Source organism: Homalodisca vitripennis, chromosome 4 (assembly GCF_021130785.1).
Source record: "Homalodisca vitripennis isolate AUS2020 chromosome 4, UT_GWSS_2.1, whole genome shotgun sequence".
NCBI classification, from domain to species: domain Eukaryota; kingdom Metazoa; phylum Arthropoda; class Insecta; order Hemiptera; family Cicadellidae; genus Homalodisca; species Homalodisca vitripennis.
The window spans coordinates 166,577,890-166,600,468 of NC_060210.1; the positions used below are offsets into that span (position 1 = coordinate 166,577,890).

General features: G+C 33.1%; 1 protein-coding gene across 1 annotated transcript; it reads right to left on the reverse strand.

Moving 5' to 3' along the window:
- Nucleotides 1-1,537: 1,537 nt before the first annotated feature.
- LOC124360548 (lisH domain-containing protein ARMC9-like) lies at nucleotides 1,538-20,457 on the reverse strand. Its single transcript, XM_046814262.1, has 11 exons — nucleotides 20,320-20,457; nucleotides 18,135-18,197; nucleotides 15,137-15,310; nucleotides 14,216-14,755; nucleotides 13,621-13,885; nucleotides 11,244-11,395; nucleotides 10,159-10,290; nucleotides 9,184-9,500; nucleotides 6,444-6,648; nucleotides 3,176-3,403; nucleotides 1,538-1,850 (listed from the first exon to the last, which is right to left on the reverse strand). Exons 1-11 carry the CDS (start codon nucleotides 20,362-20,364, stop codon nucleotides 1,644-1,646), a joined length of 2,328 nt encoding a protein of 775 aa, XP_046670218.1. The 5' UTR covers nucleotides 20,365-20,457; the 3' UTR covers nucleotides 1,538-1,643.
- Between the last annotated feature and the right edge of the window lie 2,122 nt (nucleotides 20,458-22,579).

The following is a 22,579-nucleotide window of genomic DNA, read 5'->3' on the forward strand; positions in this document are numbered from 1 at the left end:
TTTCTTGCATTGTTGATTATGAAAAATCCTATATCTGTACTTCAACTCGTTTTATCAGGCTTGCAAGGTTTCACCAGAACTGTTATAAACACTTTAATCCAGATGTTGACATGCGCTTTTACTGAGATCAATTTTAGTCATAAAAAAGAATTGTCCGTGGTTCTTGTTCACTTGTATTAGGTTCAGAATTTGCATGCCTCTTACATCCTTACCTGGATAGCAAGATCCAGTGACTGAGTTCTGAGAATATTTAAGATCAACTGATTATGATGTGAATTGTGAACTGAAGGAATGTTCCATCTCAATACACCTGTCCTGCTACTTTCCACTCAAAAGCTTTTAGACTCCACTACAGGTATATTAATGGTCATTTTTACCAGTGCCCAGTGTCAAACTGGCCAAGTACTCAAAAGCAACCATCATCTTGTTTTAAGCATGCAGTTGTTACTTGGTACAATGCACTCCTACTGCTGAAATGTTCAAATATTTCAGAACATTTGTATATGATGAAATCTTTTTGTAGGCACTTAAATATTATAAAAGCCGTTACTGAGCTCTCAGCCTAATAAACAGCCTGTTTGTGTAATAAATAAATAAGACATGTGTAGTATATTTTCTCAAAATGTAACTTCCCTCATACATACTCCTTGAACAAAAGTAACAGACGTAGTACTTAGTTTGTAGGTGTTAAAAAGCTCTTATTTGCCTTATAAATACAAAGACTATTGAAGTATGTAATATTGTTATGTACTAAATGTTTCAGTAATTTAAAACTATTTCCGACTTATAAAGACAGATAATTTTTGTCTGAATTAACGTTTTGTTAATAAAATATTATTTTTTTACCATTAAGACAAATTGGAAGACACAATGCTATACTTTATATAATGTAACTATAATGGGAAGGATTGATTCAATGTGAATGTTAAGTTTAGTTGTATTTCACTATTTCACCTTCCGCTTAGTGCAGTGTAAAAAATCTGACATTATCACAATCTTCACTCCTGGAATCTTGAGACCACGTCTGTCTGAAGAGATCCAAAAAAGTCGGTGATGAAAAAACATTCAAATCAATCTCTGCATCGTTTCAATATCAGAGACACCTAGGCCACAAATAGAGGTACTCAGCTACCGTCCAGTGTAATCCAGATAAAGAGGTTCTTTCATTATCTCATCAGGTACACAATTGGTTGCACTATAATGTGTAAGATAAAATACCAAAGCTCAGTGGAACAACTGCGTTATCTACACATAACACTTATTGTGGACAGTGTCATATTTCACATGCTGCATTAAGCGGAAGGTGAATTGGAGATGAACTCAACATTCACACTATACTTTAATTTTAATTTTTCAGAAAATTAAATCTTTCATTCAAATTTTGTACAATTTTGGCAAGTTTACATCCTCAATACTTTATATATAGTTACAATATATTTAGTTAAATAGTTACCAAGATCAGAGTTACAAATATAATTTGCTTTTCAATTAAATAAATAGGTAACATTTCTCTGGAATGTAAAATACATAATAAACATTTAATCAAATATATTTTATTAACTTTATTGATACTATATCGAGGTAATACTTGTATAATGTAAATAGTAGAATTCAGTTTATATACAGTTTGCAACAAATAAAAATCATTTTTCTCTAGTTGGGGGTCTAGATCGAGGGGTGGATGGTAGGATGGCTATCTCGGGCTCTGCACGATAGGGGCAGACAACTCCATGTGATGGGAAGATACGTCTGTAATGGTTCTCTAGTAGTGCCTCTCCTGATTGGTCATCTCCCACAGCTTTCACTGGATCATCAGCATCTAATTCTGCTTCCAAGATTTCTGGGTCGTCCTTGTAAACAAACAAATAAGAGAGAATAATGCTACATGGTGTTAGGGATTATTATAATTAGAAAAGGTTGAGGTTTCAGTTTAATGAAAGGTTATAACAAAAACATATGTTGTACTTTTGAATATTACACAGTGATACAGTTAAACATTGATAATTTGAACTTGAACGGACAGGGAAAATTTTCAAATTGTTGAATATTTTAAGTGAACAGAGTTTAAGTATTGGGGATAAAAATCACCACCTTTAAAAGGGAAACCAAACTTTTAAACAACTTATAGGTAGAATCTTGGAGCATTGGAAAAAAGGTTTATCGTACTATCACTAGTATAAACAAATTCAACATTTTCCAATATATAATTTTTATTTTGTGCAAGGCCTTTCTGAATCAAAGATTCCATCATCAGGCACTTCACAAATTATCTGCAATTGATTTGTTTGTTTGTATTTGTGAAGTCTGTTTAGCTCACTGGGCTTGAGTGCCATGTTGAATGTAGAATCTTGGAGCATTGGAAAAAAGGTTTATCGTACTATCACTAGTAATATCAATTGCAGATAATTTGTGAAGTGCCTGATGATGGACTCTTTGATTCAGAAAGGCCTTACACAAAAAAAAAAATTATATTTTGGAAAATGTTGAATTTTTTTATACTAGTGATAGTACGATAAACTTATAGGTACTCCATAAGTATACCATATGTTCCAAAGTCAACTTTATACCTTTAACAATTACTTGGAAAAAACCAATATAATAAAAAAATATTTTTTTTTTTTTTTTTTTTTTTTTTTTTTTTTCTTATCAATTTCCCAAAGTTAGCACCCTATTGTAAAATTCCTTTGCATATTTTCTAGGTTAAAATGTTTGCCAATTTTAATCAATGCTTTCAAAACAAGAACAATTTAAATTCAGTTTTAGCTCAGCTAATTGTATTTCCTGCATTCATTTTCAGCGTTGTTTTTTTAGATTAAAGAAAGGTCTCAACTAGGCTGGTTATTCACCTGTGGAAGAGATCAGATTGTAGATCTCATTTTGTAACATATAACAATGGCAAATGTCCGAAATCCTATTATCCATTAAAACCTTCCATCATCAATAACAAACTAAACAAATGGTATATTTGTTTGTTTCTTAAAAATAATACTGTACATTGTAAATATAAAATTTTATTTTAATTAAATATTCCATATTGTATTTAGTTCACAAAAGTGTAATGAAGTATAAATATCAACGAGTAGTCAGTTTACTACTAGACTTTTTCAACATTTTTTTCTATTAAATTAATTCTGGAGTTACAAATATTTTGTAATGTCATGTTATGTTTTGTTACCAATTCATCTTCAGATGGTTCCTCTGATACTGGTAAAATTGAGTCTGAGGGCAGCTCTCCTCGAAGCAGCCTCAGCAGTGTCTGTATCTGTCTCAGGGCCTGAGGATCCCTGGCATACCTCTCTGCCTGGGAGCTGAGGACACTTTCAAGGTTCATCTGTCTTGCAGTTTTGTTTAGACGATCATGACTCAGAAGGCAATATAGACTGCCGGCCACCATTGCCATAATCTGGACATACAGCAAGGTTGCCTCAAATTCTTTAAAATGTAATCAAGTGTTTGGTTTGAAATACCAAATGCTGTAATAATGTGTTTTCAATTCTAAAGAACATTTTTCAAATTAGAACTCCCTTAACCCAAGGAGCTCACAAACTATTCACACTTCATATTTGTTCCGTAGAACATCCACACCAGTTTTTATTAAAATCAATGCATTCATAAATGCAGGGAAATTGTGCAGATAAAAGTTTCTGACCTTGAAACTTTGCCTCCTTGGCCCATACAACAACTATCATGGATCAAAATTTATTCCATACAGTGCTCTTATTACACTTTGTCAAATTTTATGTATCACTAGGAGGTCCGGGACTGTGGTATAGAAAATGGTTTTGTGGTTTTGGCCATATGGCTCCACTTTCCGGTTCCAAAGCAAACATTTGTTCCTTGAAAGTTGTTGCTGATTTAGATAGAAATCCATCTAACCTCAAAGCATCTAGAGTAGTTTTATAGAAAACCATGTTAACTCTCTGCTCTCGTCATCAGATAAGACCCAAAAACTAAGTAGATCTTGTTATTTACTTTTTATTTGTATTATGTATAAACTCTTGCAAATTTGTGGCCTTAATCATGATGACAAATAGATATTCATTTACTCAAACATTGTGAAATATTTATACTACAAATCTACCCAAAAGCCTGTTGTAGTAAGCAGGTGTTCAAAGGATCTCATGCTGTAATGAGGTGAGGTAAAAGATTATGAATCTCTTCCAGATAAAGAAATCAAATTCAATTCATAGTTGTATCTTTCTGTTTAGCAATCAAAGCACAACCCAATCATGCTTAATTCCCACCATTGAGCCCTTGCACTCATATTGGTGATTGGGTTATTAAAGGTTTATGCCAAATTTTAATACAGATTGGAAAGAATCCGGTGAATCTAGAAACCTGTGGAAGCTTCAACGCTTTAAGTTTCCACCTTTTCAAAGCTTCCAGCTTGTGGAAGAATTCAGTCCAGGGGAACTTCCATCTTCTGAGAGCTCCAAACCATTTAACATCATAGAGCTTGAAGCTCCTTTTATCTAAAGGTATACATGCACTAACTTTAATTGACATTCATTTATCTTGATTATTGTTAAGATTCATGAATCTATAAGATGTTTAGTGTAGTTGTTATATGTGGCAGTTTTAACCATGGTAATCTACCCTATGACTTTGAAAACACTCAATAGCTATTTGCAACCGTTGCTTGTTGACTATTGGCAAAATTATAGGGCATTTATGCCAATTTTTATTAAACCAGTAAATCTTCATATCACATGCTGGGCAGTTGTTTCATTATAAAACAATTTTTATTGATTTATTAAAGTTATCAGAAATTCACCCAATACATAAAAAGGGTTCACCTAGTGAAATAAACAATTATAGACTGATAACTCTTCCAAGTTTGATTTCAAAAAAGTATGAAAAAATTATCCATAGTAGACAGTTTGACTTTTTAGAATAATCTAATAACAAATTATGTAAAGAGCAGTATGGGTTTAGAAAAGAAATTAGTACACAAGCAGCTCTGTTCTCTTTTGTAAACAGTACCATTGAGGCCTTGGATGAGTTAAGTTACACTTCAGGTGTTTTCTGTGACTTATCTAAGGCTTTTAACTGTGTAAACCACACACTGTTGCTGACAAAGTTAAGAAGAATGAGTGTTAAATGTACATCTCTTACACTATTATATTCTTATTTATTTAATCATAAACAGAGGACAGTTATTACTAATAAATCAGGAAAATATTGTTCTAATTGAGCAGATGTAAAACATGGTGTACCCCGAGGGTCAATCTTACATCCATTATTATTCGTTGTCTATGTCAATGATCTGCCAAATTACCTCTCTAAAGAAGTTTGTAGCCTCTTTTTATATGCAGATGATACTGCTCTTAATAGACGAAAAATGTTAAGTGACTTAGAATTTGACACCAAAGATGTCTTTGACAAACTTGACCAAATTTTTCTTACTCGCGGTCTGTTGTTAAATCGAGATAAAACTTATTAGATATTAGCATAATGTATTCATTATGCTTTAAATTAAGAAATGATCATTTTTGTAAAGGGGTTAGTAATATAATACACAAGTAGTAAAATTTGTAGGCATACATCTCGGCACTAAATTACATTTTTCTGACCATTTCAATATATTAAATAAGAAACTTAATTCAGCCAGGTATGATTTGAGTATACTACTTAGAATAATATCTTTTGGAAGTTGGTTTAGCTTATGTATTATGCCCATGTATACTTGATGTTGAGTTATGGAATTACTTTGTGGGGTAATTGCTTACATGTGAAAAAACTCTTTATTAGTAAAAAATCAATTATTAGAACAATTTTTCCAAATGAATCTAAACAATTATTCATGCTTACAATTAGATCTGTAAAAAGTACCAGTTTGATCATAAAATTTCTGTGTGTTCATAGTAAATGGAAAAACAAGTTTAACAGCCATGCTAATTTTGGTCCAAATCCATGCATCTATATTTTCCATTTAGATTTCAATAAACAGTAAAAATCATGTGCTCCGCTCTCTTAGCCCAAAGGGCACCTAAACATTCCTGGGATATCATCTATTTTATAGAATGTCAATACCAACTTTGGTTAAAATTCATGGCTTCACTAAACATCCGTGATGTTGTGAAGAAGTGGTTTTTAACCTTAGAATCTGCACCATAGTTCCATAAAGCACAATTTGATTTTGGTTCAAACTAATGTCATAAATCGTAACATTCAGCGTCGTTGATTTCTATAAAAGGTGTTCAGTGGAGTGGTTATCATCACACTTTTGAAAAAAACAGAGAACAGCTAGCAATGTTGTGTCTAAATTAAATAAAAATTAATGTAAAAAAAACCTGAGTTGGAGTATATAGTTTTTACAATTCTTAGTTTTTAGAGTGTGTTTGTAATATGACTCTTTTTATCTGCAATTTTAATATACATTATTATATTAAAATACCAAAATATGACAATTCTTATCTTCTTCGTTTGGTATTAATGTGTACCTGCGTTTGGCCTGTGTCGAGCAGATCAGTGAGTAGTTTGAGCACAGTAGTGGGGCAGCGCTCCCTGGCTTCCACATGCAGACATAGGTTAAGTAGTAGAGCAGTGCTGTACTCTAGTGAATATAGACGTTCACACTCTCCACTTAGACGGCTCACTAACCACTCTACCATATCTTTCTCGATCATCATCAAACGAGCATTTCTCCTGAAACAGAGGATGCAGATTGTCTTGTCATGATGAAAATTACGCCCTAGAGTATTTATTTTATGTTCATACTCGTAGTATCCAGTTACTTCTTTGGAAGAGGGGGTTTATATACAAATCCTCCAGACTTTCACTCATTAGTCAATGATCATTGTTTTTTCATAATATCTTATTTTCATGATTTTTCAGTTATTAACGTAATTGATTTGTTTTAACTTTATGTTGACTAAGTTGTACTGAATATAAAATACCAAAATAAGATACAATGTGTCCAAATGCAAATGACAAGATGCATATAAATTGTAACTAAATAGTCTAATAAAACTCATAATATCTACATGTTTATAAACAATTTTCATGGTTTTCAGAAAAGGGTTGTAATTGCTGTAGTGGCAAATTAGAATGAAGTTTGTTCTATTTGTAAAAAAATTCAGTCTGAAAATATTACTAATTTTGATAAATTTGCAAAGGTTGTTTTTTAGGGGTTATAGAATCAATGGCACAAAATTAAAACAAAATTTAACATTCTTTCTAGCTAGGGTACAATAAATACAAGGTTCCATATAATGATAGTAATGGTTATGTCACAGTAGTTAAGACTTAAGTTTTAAGAGTTATTGTTTAAACATTATATATAAACTCTTTAGTTAATTAAAGAAGAAATGATTTAAAAAGGTAAAAGTACAAGAAACTAGCAACTATATTTAGGCGGGACAATGTTCATGCAATATAATCTTAGGTTATGGCAAGGCTACGCATCTAGCAACATTCCCTTGTTGGGAAGATATGTGATGATTATGAACTTACCAAGATAATGATAGTTTAAAATGTTAAAACTAAAATTAATTTTTTGAGAAGCCACACTATAATTGAGAAATATTTTAATGTGTTCTGAGACTATAATGACTTTCCGGTGTTTTCCAAATGTATTGTTCCATCTGTTAGTAATAATATATACCAAATACTGATATAACATTTTGTTATAAAAATGTTCAGAGTTTTTAATCTTCTATGTAATAAACTTAAAAATTAACTAAGAGAAATAATTGAGGAACAGAAACGATTAAGACATGAGAATAGTGCAACTGATTTGATCCATAATGTTGTTATAGGATTTTCTCTAATCTGCAAAACTCAAAAACATTTGCACTGTTTTGATCCCATATCACCTTCAAACAAACTGACAGTTTCTACAAGAGCTTAAAATATTCACCAACGTTTTGTCACTAAAGAATCTCAAAATTGGTTTTAACAAGTGCAAATTATGTGTGTTCCCTACACATAGAATAGGAACAATAAATGTACTTTGAAGTTGATAATAAGATATGTATATGTCGCAGCACAAGTGTTCTACAATATGGTGTGTGTGTGTGTGTGTGTGTGTGTGTGTGTGTGTGTGTGTGTGTGTGTGTGTGTGTGTGTGTGTGTGTGTGTGTGTGTGTGTTTTGACATTAGACACTGTGCCACTTGGTAGTTAAAGTGTCAACTATTTTTTAAATCTGCAAAGCATCTGGTAAAAGTAGTAAAAAATATGATGATCTGGAATTAATTGCCCTCCAAGAACAATATATATGTATATATAAAATATATATATATATTCTTACATTATATACACTTTTTGTACCTTTTTGAAAACGACATAAAAGTCGAAATATATTATATATATGAAGTCTTTTTCTTCTATATATATATAAAACACAAAAAGGAAATTTCCAAACATATATGATGCAAAGTTATTCTAAATATACCACAAGGTCAAAAATTTCATAGGTCCAATTAATTATCAGCTAGTGTAAAGACAGGAATATTGATTCATATCTGTATTCACTATATTATGATCATTTCGGATTAGTAATATAACAGTCAAATAATTATATAATGAGACAATAATCCAACATATACATAAATAACCAAAATTATTGGTAACCTTTGTTAGAAAAAAAACTTTGAAAGGCTTAAAATTAAACAAATGTTTGTATATGTCGAAGGAATGGTTTCATTCTGAGGAGGTATAATACAGCAAAATTAAGATGACGTGTTATTCCATGAAGTTGTGATAATCAGTTTTGTCTTTAAGGAGATATTTCTTGTGTACCAGTACCAAAAAATTACCAAAAATTATTTTAATGCATGTAACAGTTATTTAGTATAACAAAATAAAATGCTTGAAATTGTTCAATGCGCTTCAGAGATAATTGTCAAAGTATTTAGTTTTAACATATTAGATGCCCCATTTCTATTTCACTGACCCATTTCTATTCCTGAAAGGTTTTCTGATTCTATTTCTCATTTATATTAGTGGCTGACATCAAAACACTCTTACAACAACCTTTACAATTCACAAAGGATAACTAACTATATTTTCAATCAAAAACTACTAGATTTGAAAAAGAAGAGCTTAGTAGTAAATATTAAATTTGTTTATAACTCATAGTGTGTTGGTGTATTTTAGACAAAATAACAAAAGGATTTTTATAATCACCCTCATCAACTTAAACTAGAACAATTAGTATTAAAATTGATCAACTGACAAACCTAAGGCTTAATTTTTGAAGAGTGGCCAAGAGCATGTCTGAAGTGACGTTATCCAGTCTGACATTGGACTCTAGTTTGACCGTATTGATGAGATGAACCAGGAGAGAGTGCGAGGAAGCCAAGTAGTCTCGACCGGCTCTCAACGAGGCTACAGTGTTTATTAGGCGAGCCAGGCTCTGCTGCAGAGGATGAGGTGTGCTAGTATCTGCAGGTTGGAGCATGTCTCTCACCAATCTACCATGCACACTTAACACGTCATGGCGGGACAACCACACTACCGCCTGGTCTCGCTCTTCTCCACTGCCTCGTGTCATCCTCTACCAAAAAACCATTTATTGCTCTCTTTTTGATTAGGTTCACAAAACAAATCCTAAAAAAATATTTATTCTACAGGTGTGATATTTTACTAAAGTCAAGTATCCCCACACAGTCATTTCATAGATCAACAACCGATCAGTTAAAATGTTTAAAAACAGTTCTGAGGACCCAAGCATACAATTTTAGGCTCCATGAGCACTTACGTTTTTTTCAAATTACGGGCAAGCGGCATGCGCTAGCTCATCAATACACTCTGGAGTGGTGTCTCGGTTGCTGTCTCAATCTGACTTCCAAGCACAATGAGTGACCGCTTGTAAGCTAAGTCTCTGCTCAAGTGTGTTGTGCAATTGTGGATCTCATTTGAGACCTAGGTATTACTGAACCCCCAGCATTCGCACGCTGCTTGTTCACAGCTTGCAAGCGGCTTGAAAAAATGTATTGTGCCTCTTTGCTTAAGCCAAGTATAATATGGAAAATTTTGTTAAAGACCCTTATTGACAAATGTAGCAGGAATATTGTTTCGGTAAGTAGTTTAACCCATATATACCAAGAATATAAAGCAGATAAACTCTAACATTATGGTTGTACTATTAGTGGCTCGATACTGACCCCATGCACTTATACAGGTTAAAGTGAAACTTTATTAGTCTTACTTACCCAACGGATTGCTTGCAGAAGGAGTAACTTGGTTTTTATGCTGCCTGTTGAGAGTTGTGCTTTAATTTTGTTTACATCAAGCTCTGAACAGCACAGAACCTTTGAGTCTCTTAGTGGTTCAATAACCATTACCTGGAAAAACGATTTTAAAATTAAGAAATTGTATAAAATTATATTGCATTCCAGCTGATCTTTATATAGTCAGTGATAGTTCATCCACTGCTTCCTGAAGGCTAAGGTGAAAATCTAAAAACAAATTTCACAAAAACCCTGTTAGATTTTTAAATATATATTTTCTGTATAAATGGCCACAACTGTTCTAGTCCAGGTTCGGAGCGTTAAAACTTAGGATGAATTGCAAGTGTACTTCATAACTAAATTTGAGAAACCTAAATTCTGAACAAGCATATGAGTTTCTTTTATTATTGTAAAACAAAATGTTTCCATTGTTGAAATTTCGAAATGACACCTTTAGTTGACTCTTCAAAAATATATAATCCCAAAAATTTGTTTCATTTGGCTTATTGAAAACTAAATGAATCCTTCAGCATTTACCCTCCCTTTTAGGAATATAATTTTTATCAATAACAAAAACCAATGTAATAAAGGTATACTACTGAGCATAGACTACAAAACCAATAGAGATTGTTATTTATGTACATATTCTAAACAAGTGACAGTATTTTAATTTTCTTTTCCAAAATTATCAGGACCGTAACTAAAAACTTACAAATTACAAACAAAGACAAGGAACAACGTTTAAAGGCACTTTTCTCACGTCATACACATTGAAAATGTATAAAAATACTATTTATACTGACCTAAGATTCTTTCAATGTCCTCTATATTATTACTGGTTATTCAAGAAATAGTCAAACATTTTAAAATTAGAACTTTACGAATAAATTATATAAATTGTACTTCAAAAGAATTTGGATGCGTGAGTCATACCTTAATTACAGCTTAAGATATCTTGAAGACTCTGTGACAAAGAAAATGGAAAAACATGGTTTGACGTAAAGGACAAATCCAGTTGCTTCGCAGGCAATTATTTTTAATAAGATATTTTTTGTAAAACATTTTACCTTTAGTCGTTGTGAAGAACCATCAGTAGGCGTTGAGGTATTACTGAATAATTCTGGAAAGATCAAGGCACAGTTGTTAAGAGTAGTACGGAGATCGACAGCTTGCCCCCGAACCGAGTTCTCCAGGGCAGTTGTAAGCTCAGCTGCAACTCCTGTAGCAAAGTAGATAAAGTAGAAAGCAATGCAAATCAGTGGAACCTTTGTATAGACCTGCTATAGAAGGATCAAAACAAAGTTCTTGTAAGTACTTCAGAGTTTGTTCTTATGTTAGTTCGATTTAACTTTTATAATGGTATCAAAAGATGATTATTGATAAATGTTAAGATATTACTGCAAAAAAATAAAAACCCATTTTTGAAAGTATTTTAAATGCGGTCAACTCTTTCCTGAACTGAATACAGAACTGAAAAAGAACTGTTTACAGCTTAGCCACAACTCCTCTGAGTGAATCAAAATAAATCGTAAGTATTTGAGGTTTATCCGGAAAGTTTTTTTTATCCTACCTCAGCTATATCTCGTGTTTGCAGCAAGTGATATTCCAGGACAATTAATACTTTTACAGCTTTTGTAATTTTGATTACCACAATTAATTATCAGTACACTGCTCAACCTAAGTGAACTACATTAGCTTGTATCGCTACATCTATTTATTTGCTATCGCCCTCATTCTTAATCTGAAACTATTTCTATACACTAACTATTGTCTTAAACCAGTTTTTGGTTGTTTTTAAACACAAGTTGTTCTGTACGATTTTAATCCTTATGTAATATTTCACATTCAGTTTTATAGATTTTAATATTTTAATCTGGGACAAGAAGCTAGAGCTCCTAAACAGCTTTCGTTAGTTGTTTTATGTGCATATTCCACGTTTTGAGATTAGGTACTGGCCGTTGTGGGTTTGCCACAAAACAATTAATTTGCATAGGAAGCCACATATTTTAAGTCGCCTAAACCATTTCTCTCAGACAGTCCCATTATCAACATTCTTTCATTTACATGACTACTTATGCTAAGTGTCTATTTATCCAAATTGCCTTCTTCCTTGTCTTTTTTCTAGTTTGTTGGCGTGATTCATCAGTACCGTATGTGCTGATGCGCTGAATGCTAAAGAATCCAAAGCTGCCAGGCCTCCACAAACCGTTGTGTTCAAGAAAAATGATCAAATTCTCTATCAAAAGCATATTTTGACTAATAACTTTAGAGTTTAAGATCCATTATCGATTAATAAATCAGTTTTATCGATATGTTGATTTGACCATTTTATGAATTACTTATGTCTACAAGCTTAGCTCAATCAAATACATGGAATCGACTCGATCACTGATGCTTTTTGGCGATGGCCTTCGAGTCATGTTGCTATGCCTCAATAGCACAATGGTCATAATTTAAAGTCATATAATAAATAATTGGATCATATTTCTTCATCACGAAAGCCTTAATTTGAATATTATGCAGATATAAAAAATATAAATAAATCTTATACATTGCCTGGTAATAATTTTTAAAATTAAACTGCAGGAATTAAATTTACAATAGTAATATTTAGTAAGATAAACTATCCTAACATCTTATACTACCCCAAACTTATATAGAGACTTCCATTAATAAAGATTTTCCTTTGCACAGTAGTTGAGTACACCTGCAGCAAATGTCATAAAAATACATAACTCTCTAGCTGTAAACTTCTATAGTTCGGGTACGTTCACTAATACTACAAAATTAGCAGAAACTGGAATTAGCGAATGTCGTAGATATAAATAGAGTGGAGTTTATATCTATCTGATCTGATCTCCTATCACAGTAAAACAATTAATGAAATGTTCTCATATGAGTTTACTTTAACACTAAATTAAATGTTACATTGCATTTACAAAGTAAATACAAATTACTATTTTATTTGTCTTAATTAAATTGACAAAAGTGTCTTACTGTTGCCTGAATAAAATAAAATTTATAAAAATAAAAGTTGTAATACTGTATATAAAAATATAAGTTAAACCACTTTTAAAGTATAATGTGCATTTCCTTTTTGATTAAATTAATGTAAAAGTATCAAAACATTGCGTCTTAAGGTTCCTTGAATTTTTCATAACTTTTCTGTGGATTAGCAAAATATAGTTAGAACCTTTGGGATATTTTAAATAAACTAAATTAAATTGAATATGGTTGAAATTGGTGTCTTCAATCACAATATTTTCAAATTGTGCTTTAAGTCTGATAAATTACAAAATATTTGAAAAGGGACATATTTAAAGTATATATTTATGTTTTTATGGGGGATTTGGCATTATTTTGAAAGAAAATCATATTTTAAAATTAGCTAATACACTTTGAGGTTGCTGTACCCTACATGCTTGTCTGGTTTAAGAAACTCACCGATCAAGTTCTGATGATCCCTGTGAAGTTTACTGAATCTCCTTCTTGCTTGTTTGTATCTTCTCACAATTTCACCTGTGTTTGGAGAAGAGATTGTATTTGAGTTTGTTTTATCGATACTTGGCTTTACATCTGGCTCTTGGCTACTGTTGCCTGTACTTGGCTCTTCACACATTTTAGCAATTTTCGGAGCAACCTCTGCACCACAACTATGGCGATATATAAATTCATAAAATTTTTCATTTAGTGAGTTAGACCATTTTTCCTGAAATATAAGTAAATTACTTTGGTTAACTTGTGAGCTCAATTAAGTTATAAAACATATCAGTTCTTCAGATATTTAAGCCATTTGTGAAACATTATATTATGTTTATAACGTATTTTAAATCACTTTATTTTAGTAAGACTAAAGAATTACATTGAAGCCAATAAAAAGCATGATTCTCATATATAGGTAACAAAATTAATCTTGGAAAATAGGCATTTAATCAATGAATGTACCATATATCAACCCTAAATTATATGCCCGAAGTAAATAATTTCCAATAAAATCTGAATTCAAATGTTGGATCAATGGATGTGATTTATGTAATACCTGGAAAAGATTTGTAAATGATGGATGTTCGTCAGGGTTTGGAACGTAGGGGAGCGCAAAAAACGGTAGGAACTCTTGTTGAGGGCTGTAAGTTTCACCTTCCGCTGCCAGGAAACTCTTCAAAACATCCATCCCGTTCGGTGCTGTATTTTCATTAGTTTTAGTAATCTCATTGTGATCGTGTTCCTCTGCGTGGGTATCGCTGCTTTCTTGGTGGTCGCCCTCGATCACGACCTGACTCTGGTCCAGGCTGTCTGTGTCATACTCTACACTAGGACTTGATGATTCCTCTATCACATCTAATCGATTGAAATCTTTTACCACATTCTCAACTTTAGCTTTATATGGATTTACATTCTCTATTACTTTTTCATCAAAATCTTGAACCTTTTCCTGAAATTCTTGTTCCTTTTCCTCATCTGCTGTAGTCACTGACTTATTTCTGAAAGGAACTATTGCAAAATGGACATGCAAGTAAAATGTCAGTTTCTTGTAGTCTGGAACTGTTTTAATGCTTTCAGGAATGAACTCTTTCCAAGCCTAGAACAAACAAATGTTGATCTTTTTTAGCCAACTAGGTTAGACAAGAAATAATTAAAACTGCAGAATGTAAATTATAATTGATTAAACATTCAACGGAACATGTAATAATTCCGTAAAAATTTGTGTACTAAACATTAAATCAACTTAATTATTATGTTTCTAAAGAGATACAATTATCCAGAAAAGTTGTATTGATATGTTGTTAATAAGTACTATTTTAATAGCAACTATGCTATATTAAAAACTCCATCACTATATTATCCTTGGAATAGGAATGTAGGAATAATTGTTTATTCAATAGAAAATCACATTTTCTCCCTTGTTAATCTTTACTATCGTTACCTACTATGAATTACAAAAAGTTTCTCAAGTTTCTACCTTAAAGAACTGTGCGTGTTCAGATGACTGAAAAGCTGAAATTAATTTTTGGATGTCTTCTCTTTTAATGTGATCCACTTTGTTCAGTTCTTCTTCCGAAAGGCGGTAATCCAGGGTAACTGCCTCTTCGATGAACATTGGTAAAGTAGCATTGAAATCATTATACAGCAAGAACTGAAATAAATTTGTCATTTTAACGATACCCGGAACAATACCTTATACTACACATAAAAGTAAAAATTTCTAAAAATTTAGACTGTTTGAAAAAGTGGTAATTTCCTCTCTTATCGCATACAAACAGAAAATTTAAATTCAAATAGCTGAGACGGTAGTACACGTGTTACATTTCTTGCCCCTTGCCCAGTGAAACAACTTTTCATAACTTGTTTTGACAACAATTATTAATATTACTGTTGTGAGTGAAAAGTTTTACCAGTACTGTTTACTTTTCAGTTTACTGAAAAGTTAAGTTAGTGACGTTGTGGCTTATAATAGTGATTACATATTGTACATTCTACTGAAAATTATTGTTCATAACTCATCCAAAAAGCAATGCCAGCGCTCGATTGTTTTATTTTTGTGTGAGGCTATGCCTCACACGAGGGCCGCAATGTTGCACTGGAAAAGGCGCTTTTCTCAACTTGTAGTGAAATATTCAATTTTATTACAACCAAATTAAAAGTGAAAAACTATGTCACTAAGTTGGAAGTTCCTAGCCCGACAAGATATGTTAATAGCAACATATGTTTTAGTACACCCCAATTGCTGGCTAACAAACTCGTAAGTTTAATGAGACTAATAATGACATCATATTCCAAATCTGACTATATTCAGGATACGGTCATAGTCTCATAAGATTCCAAACAGGGTCCTTCTCTTCAGGCCTGTTGCAATCCTAGATGATGTGTCTGGGTAGTCTCTTGGGGATCTTTAGCTGTTAGTCACAAAGTGTGTACAACACTTTCATGAAACGGCCATGTCCAGTAATGAGAGAAGTTATTTGTTTAAACTCAGCTACAACAACCTGATCGCTATTTGTATAACAGACCAAGTTGCTTTCATCTAATTATATTCCTTTTTCAATCTTCCGGGTATAGATAGTTACAAGAAAGGGTTTTACTCAAGACAGACTCTTTGCCTATCATATCTGACGATGATGTAACCCAGCACCAGATCAAAATGGTGCGTTGGCTCGTACGGATTAACCATTGAGATAATTACCCTTAATGGTTTGCAACTCGCATTCGATATAGACTTCAGCCATGACATGTAAGTCTAATGGTATAACCTCTAAAAGCAGTTGTAAGACTCAAAAAGAGACTCAAGGTTCTCTTTCCTCGTGAAATACTACTGTCTTAGTGGGATTGACATCAAGACTTAAAACATGCATGAATACAACGACATCATATCAGCGACATAATACTGGGCCAATAGATACCTACTTGCGTCAGATCTTCCAAGAGATCATCAACCACAAAATGCCAAAGTAGAGGTGACAATACATTCCCTTGAGTTCAACCTCTTACCGGAGCAATAACCATAGATTTATCATGAAGTGTATCTATATGATGCGCCTGGAACGAAGCATAGCATAAATCTATCTGCATACGTTTGGATCTTGAATAATCAAGAGAGACTGGTGAGGAAATATTTAAGGAGTGCTCTCAGGTTCCCCTTTTCATCGAAAAGTCATGTTCACTTGCCCTGTGACACCGCTTTATACTAGTTGTTGAGTAGAGTTGAGGTACCTACAATTGGCGATTGGTAAATGCGTGATATTGATCCAGATGTAAGGAGATATATGTTGCCAGAAACATAATATAATATATAGAAATCGTCAATTTTAGCTTAAAATTTCAGAACAGTCATACTACATTGAAACGCCAGGCAAACATACAATTTCATCTATTATACTTCTTATATTTCTACCTCTAACGCTGGTTGTCAGTCTGCTAACTGTGGGGTCACCCAGTCGTATGCCATGAACTCGCCAGCACTGTAAAATGCTTGAGAGTCTAAAAAGCGCTTCAAACGAGATTTTAACGTCTTAGGCGAGTGGCATTTTTTATTGAATCAGACCATTTGTTGATAAAGAGAACCTCTGCATGTTAAGGCAAGTGTTCGTAAACCCCCGTTATGTGTCTTCCAGTGTGTAGGTATCTCTGCATCGTGTTTCGTACGTATTTCTCGATCGCTAGTCGCAGCACATTTAGACATACAGAATTATGTTATTTCTTAAATGTAGAGTCTAGGCAGAATCAGTAGTTGTAACTTTTTGAAGTCTTCCTTACACGACTCTCTGAACCAATCGCGCAATTATGCGAACCGCTTGTTTTTTTATTTTTAAAGTTCTGAAGAACTGGTTTGTGATTGCTCCTCAGAACACTAAACCGTAGGGAATTTTGGGAGTAAATAAATCCTTAAATACTGCCATCAAAATCTGAATAGGACAGTTTTTGGCGAAATGCCCCAAAACATAAATGCCCGAGGACGGTTTGGGGGAAAAAAAGGTCAATGTGAACATTCCACGTCAATCCCCGATCCAGGAATATTCCGAGGGGTTTGGAACAATCAACTTCTTCCAAATAAAATCATCCAATAAGACAGCCAGTCCGTCATTTGGATCTCAATCGCAGTGCGAGAGTCAGAACATTTGATTTTGAGTATTTCGCTTTGATATTAAGGCTGTTGAAATTTTGGACAAGATTGTTGAAGTCAATAAACGTTTACTGTTCCAGTGTACTGTACGGAATCTCCCATGCAGTAGTGATGCCATTAGATACATAGATGAGAAAAATAATCGGACTGAGAATTGATCCCTGAAGGACCCCAAAACTCAGGAGAATCAGCGAGTTTATTAAAGATTTGGACTATTTATGTTCGGTGGCTTAGAACTTAGCTAAGTCACTGAACGGGCACGCCTCTTATACCATAAAATCCAAGTTTTTTCGTGCTCACTTGTTCTGTACTGTGCTTACCTGTGCTGTACTGTACTGACCTGTGCTATCAGCTGGACACACTTCTGCTCTGCTGCAAGGTACCGTGTGATGTCTTCCATTCTCTAAACAGCCAAATCATACAAGAACATTAAGTGTAACGATTATAAAGTTACTTTTTACTTACTAATTTTGTATTAATAACATAAATTTACATTTCATGAGACAGGGACATAGACAAAATAAAGAAAATTGACTGTAAATCTTTCCAGAACAGTTACACAAATCAGGTTTTAATTTTTATATAGATTAGTGTTTGTATCATCTCTAAAAAATTAATTTTTCCACACCCAATTGTTTTTAATAAGGAACACTAGTTGCAGTAATATCTCTCTTCTCTCGTATGCTTACTCACCTTCAACAGTAGTAGAATAGCACACAATGTATTGGTATAGTCAAAACTCAACCCACCGAGACGTTGGAACTACAGTTTCTGACGTAAACTATAGTTTGCAGGGACGTATGAACAACTATTATAGGAAGTGTGTGAATTTTGCTATGATTCTGTACCTGCTGCCAAGACATTAATGAACAGTATTCAACTCGATTTCTGGAGCAGGTAGGATCACAGATACTTTGGTTTTTGAACAGGCTGTTCGCTCGCCTTATTTGGAGCAAAGGTTTTAAACGGGTCTATGTGTTGGTTTAAATCTACGAGGGTCGTCCATAAAGTAACCGCCGTTTGGGCGTGGCGCGATAAGTAGTGGGGGTAGCGCCGTCATTCTCACATCGGCGTGCGCAGCCGTTCAGTACGCTTCTAGCTGTGCAAGGGAGAGAATGGTGCGATCGCGCGTTCTTTTGTTACAACGTAAAAACATGAGCGCCGTGATAGAAAATCCCGCCAAGTGTGAAGTGCGTGGTATAATAAGATTTCTGTGGTCGAAAAGTTACACAGCAGCTCGTATAATCAGTAGTAAATTTAAACCGTACTTTCTTTGTCTTAAGGAGTTCGAAATCCTACCTTGAAACGTTAAAAAAGGTGACCTTTAAACATAAACAGAGCATATTTTCTGTTCATGACCTAAATTATATACTTCAAGCTATCAAGCAAGTTTAAAAATTTTTATATTCATGGTTGTTACTTTTTATACGATTTACTTGTGACCAAACATTTATCTCCAATTTGTGTTCAGGCAATACATATATTCGGAAATCTTGTGTTCTGGGCCCGAAGAAGCAGCAAGTTGTAGCTTTGTCCACAGCAGAGGCAGAGAGCTGCACATTGTGTATCTGAAGTGATTCACATTAATGGACTGACATCTGACTTTTGTAAATGTGAGCTATTGGTGCAACTTTGTCTTTAGATAACTAAAGTCACGGGATCTATCTATAATCGTTACATCAATGCTCATTTTATTAAAGACATTGTAGCAAAACGTGTGATTAAACTTTAAGATGTGCCGTTAATCAAAAATGTGTAAAACACATTATTTACTAAATCTTTGTCTAATACTAAATAAAACTTCATCTATTTCCTACCAAAGTAGAACCTCTCGTAAGTGATATTGTAAGTTATAAGTGATAACTTCTGAACCTAAAATTGGAAAGAGGTATTTGACATAATATTCAACATATGTTCGTTCTAGTGTTATGGTTAACTATTGAAATAGTGTTGTATTTATGTTTACCATTTCACTGCAATTATTCTGAATTTTTATTAATATAGGGCCATTTTAGACTTAGAAAGTTTATTGTACGGTTACTTGTATTTAGCCTAATAGACGTCTCACTTTTCGCATTCTAGTATCGTTTGGTCCGTAGCCTTTACTTCACAGTTTATTAAATCACTAAATTACCAAAGATATTATATCTAAAAGTGTTAAATTATATTTGTGTACTGACGTAACTCTCAATAGTGACAAAATAATTTATTCGTTTGCAGCTGTAACCTCACTAAGAAGTATATAAAAGTGTGCTGTAAACAAACTATCTAATTCGATAGCATATTGTCTTTAAGAGTTTAAAAATGTTATTTATGGTTTATTATAAAATGTAACTAAAATTATTTTCATCAATTAGAGTCTTCAGAATAACATAAACTTAGCAGTTGTACTTACATTACCTTATCGTGTAACATTTATGAAACGTACTATTAATACAGGCATCATTGTCCATTAGAAGGAGGGCGATAGAAAAGTACCTGGATACTCCCATAAAGAGTCTACGGTCCTAAATGTTCAGACTTACATCAGATGTTCCAGATGTCTTGACGAGAATCTCATGAAGCAGCATGTCACATCCTGTCTGCTCTAGAAGGATCGCAGATTAAGGCCAAGTCCATACGTAAAGTTTTGTTTGTTGCTGCGCTTGGTACTTCCTCTCCAAAGGATTCTGAATCAAGATACAAAAAATGTCTAAAAACTGAGATATAAATTCATTTATTAAATAAAACTGCGATTGTTGACTCAGTTCTTTCGTGTATATCATAAGCGGTCTCCTATAATTTACACTTTAAGATATGATGATCTGCAGTTTTCCTAATACATATTGGAATTTCAGTAATTAATGTACTCAGATTTTATCTATTTATAAATATATAAAACAGTGTCAAAATGTTTGTAATGAAATTTAGCTAATTTTGCTACTTATACAAGATATATATTAGACACCATACACTACTTACTTGTGGATGGAATGCGAGTGCGGGGTCATACACATCGTGCACGAGTCAAGGTGGATTGATTTTGCCCTACGTGCGCAGGAGTTTGTTGTTGCTTCGACCTTGTGGTTGCTATACGACCACCAACCAAAAGAGAGCTATTTATTATTCTAATCCTGGACAAATTTTCATGTTCATTCACCTTTTCTTAAAAAAACATAAGCCATGACTTTTGAAAGATCAATATCCAAATCTGAAAAAGAAAGTTAAATGTCAAGTAGCCAAGTAAACTTTCTCCTAATATTTCTAGTTCTAGTCAACTGCCAACTGGATGACCAATAGCTCTAGTTTGTATTTATATTTGCCTATTAAATTGTATTTTTTTGTGTTATTTTTATACTTTTGCTATCTTAAGTAATATTACGTAGGAAAATATGATGTACAGAAATCAATAAAGAATAGATAAAAAAGCACTTGTTAATTTTGTTCAAATCAAAACTGTGATCGCTGTATTAATATTTTATTGTTGTTTTTGGGGAGATTAAAATGTCAATCACATACAAATTCTTTTTAATAAAAATTTAATTCTTGCCATTTACTAATGATGGCACAGTGTTTGGGTAAGGTGTAATCGTAAAAAAAACACGCTGTTGTTTCACATTGATTTGTGGCGCAGACTATAATCTTGTTTAGAAAGTCATGTGTTCGCTAGTTTAAAAACATAAATGTGTAATACGAATTATTTTAGATGAGATTATTTTCTTGTGTATGTGTTTTAACATTTTAACCTAAAATATAGCTTCCTGGAGAATTTGAGGACACAGCTATTGAAAATGGGAAGGAAATAATCATATTGAAATTGTATGTATATGTTCTGAAGGATACTTTCCACAGTGTTGTTGGTATGGCTACTTTTGGCTTAATCACTGCATGCTAATTATTTATTTTCAAAACTTTAGTAGCTCCACGATATGTACACATTTCAATATTAAGATATTTAAAAGCTCAAAAGTAGTTAAACCATAGATAAAATGTGTTTTAACCGAATTTTTGCGCTATATTGAATTACAACCGAGATAAAATTGTGTAAATTAACGAAAATGTTTATCAGTTTAGAACATTTGAATTAATATTATGTATTGAGAAATAAACTCATACTTAAAAATGTTATTAAATGGATAGCCTATTAAATAATTTACAGAATAAAACAATACCATGTGTTATCGTATGTTACACACGATGTTATCGTATGTTACACACGATGTTATCGTATGTTACGCACGATGTTATCGTATGTTACACACGATGTTATCGTATGTTACACACGTGTTATCGTATGTTACACACGATGTTATCGTATGTTACACACGATGTTATCGTATGTTACACACGATGTTGTCGTATGTTACACACGATGTTATCGTATGTTACGCACGATGTTTATCGTATGTTACACAGGGTGTTATCGTATGTTACACACGTGTTATCGTATGTTACACACGGTGTTATCGTATGTTACACACGATGTTATCGTATGTTACACACGATGTTATCGTATGTTACACACGATGTTATCGTATGTTACACACGTGTTATCGTATGTTACACACGATGTTATCGTATGTTACACACGATGTTATCGTATGTTACACACGATGTTATCGTATGTTACACACGATGTTATCGTATGTTACACACGGTGTTATCGTATGTTACACACGGTGTTATCGTATGTTACACACGATGTTATCGGATGTTACACACGGTGTTATCGTATGTTACACACGATGTTATCGTATGTTACACACGGTGTTATCGTATGTTACACACGGTGTTATCGTATGTTAC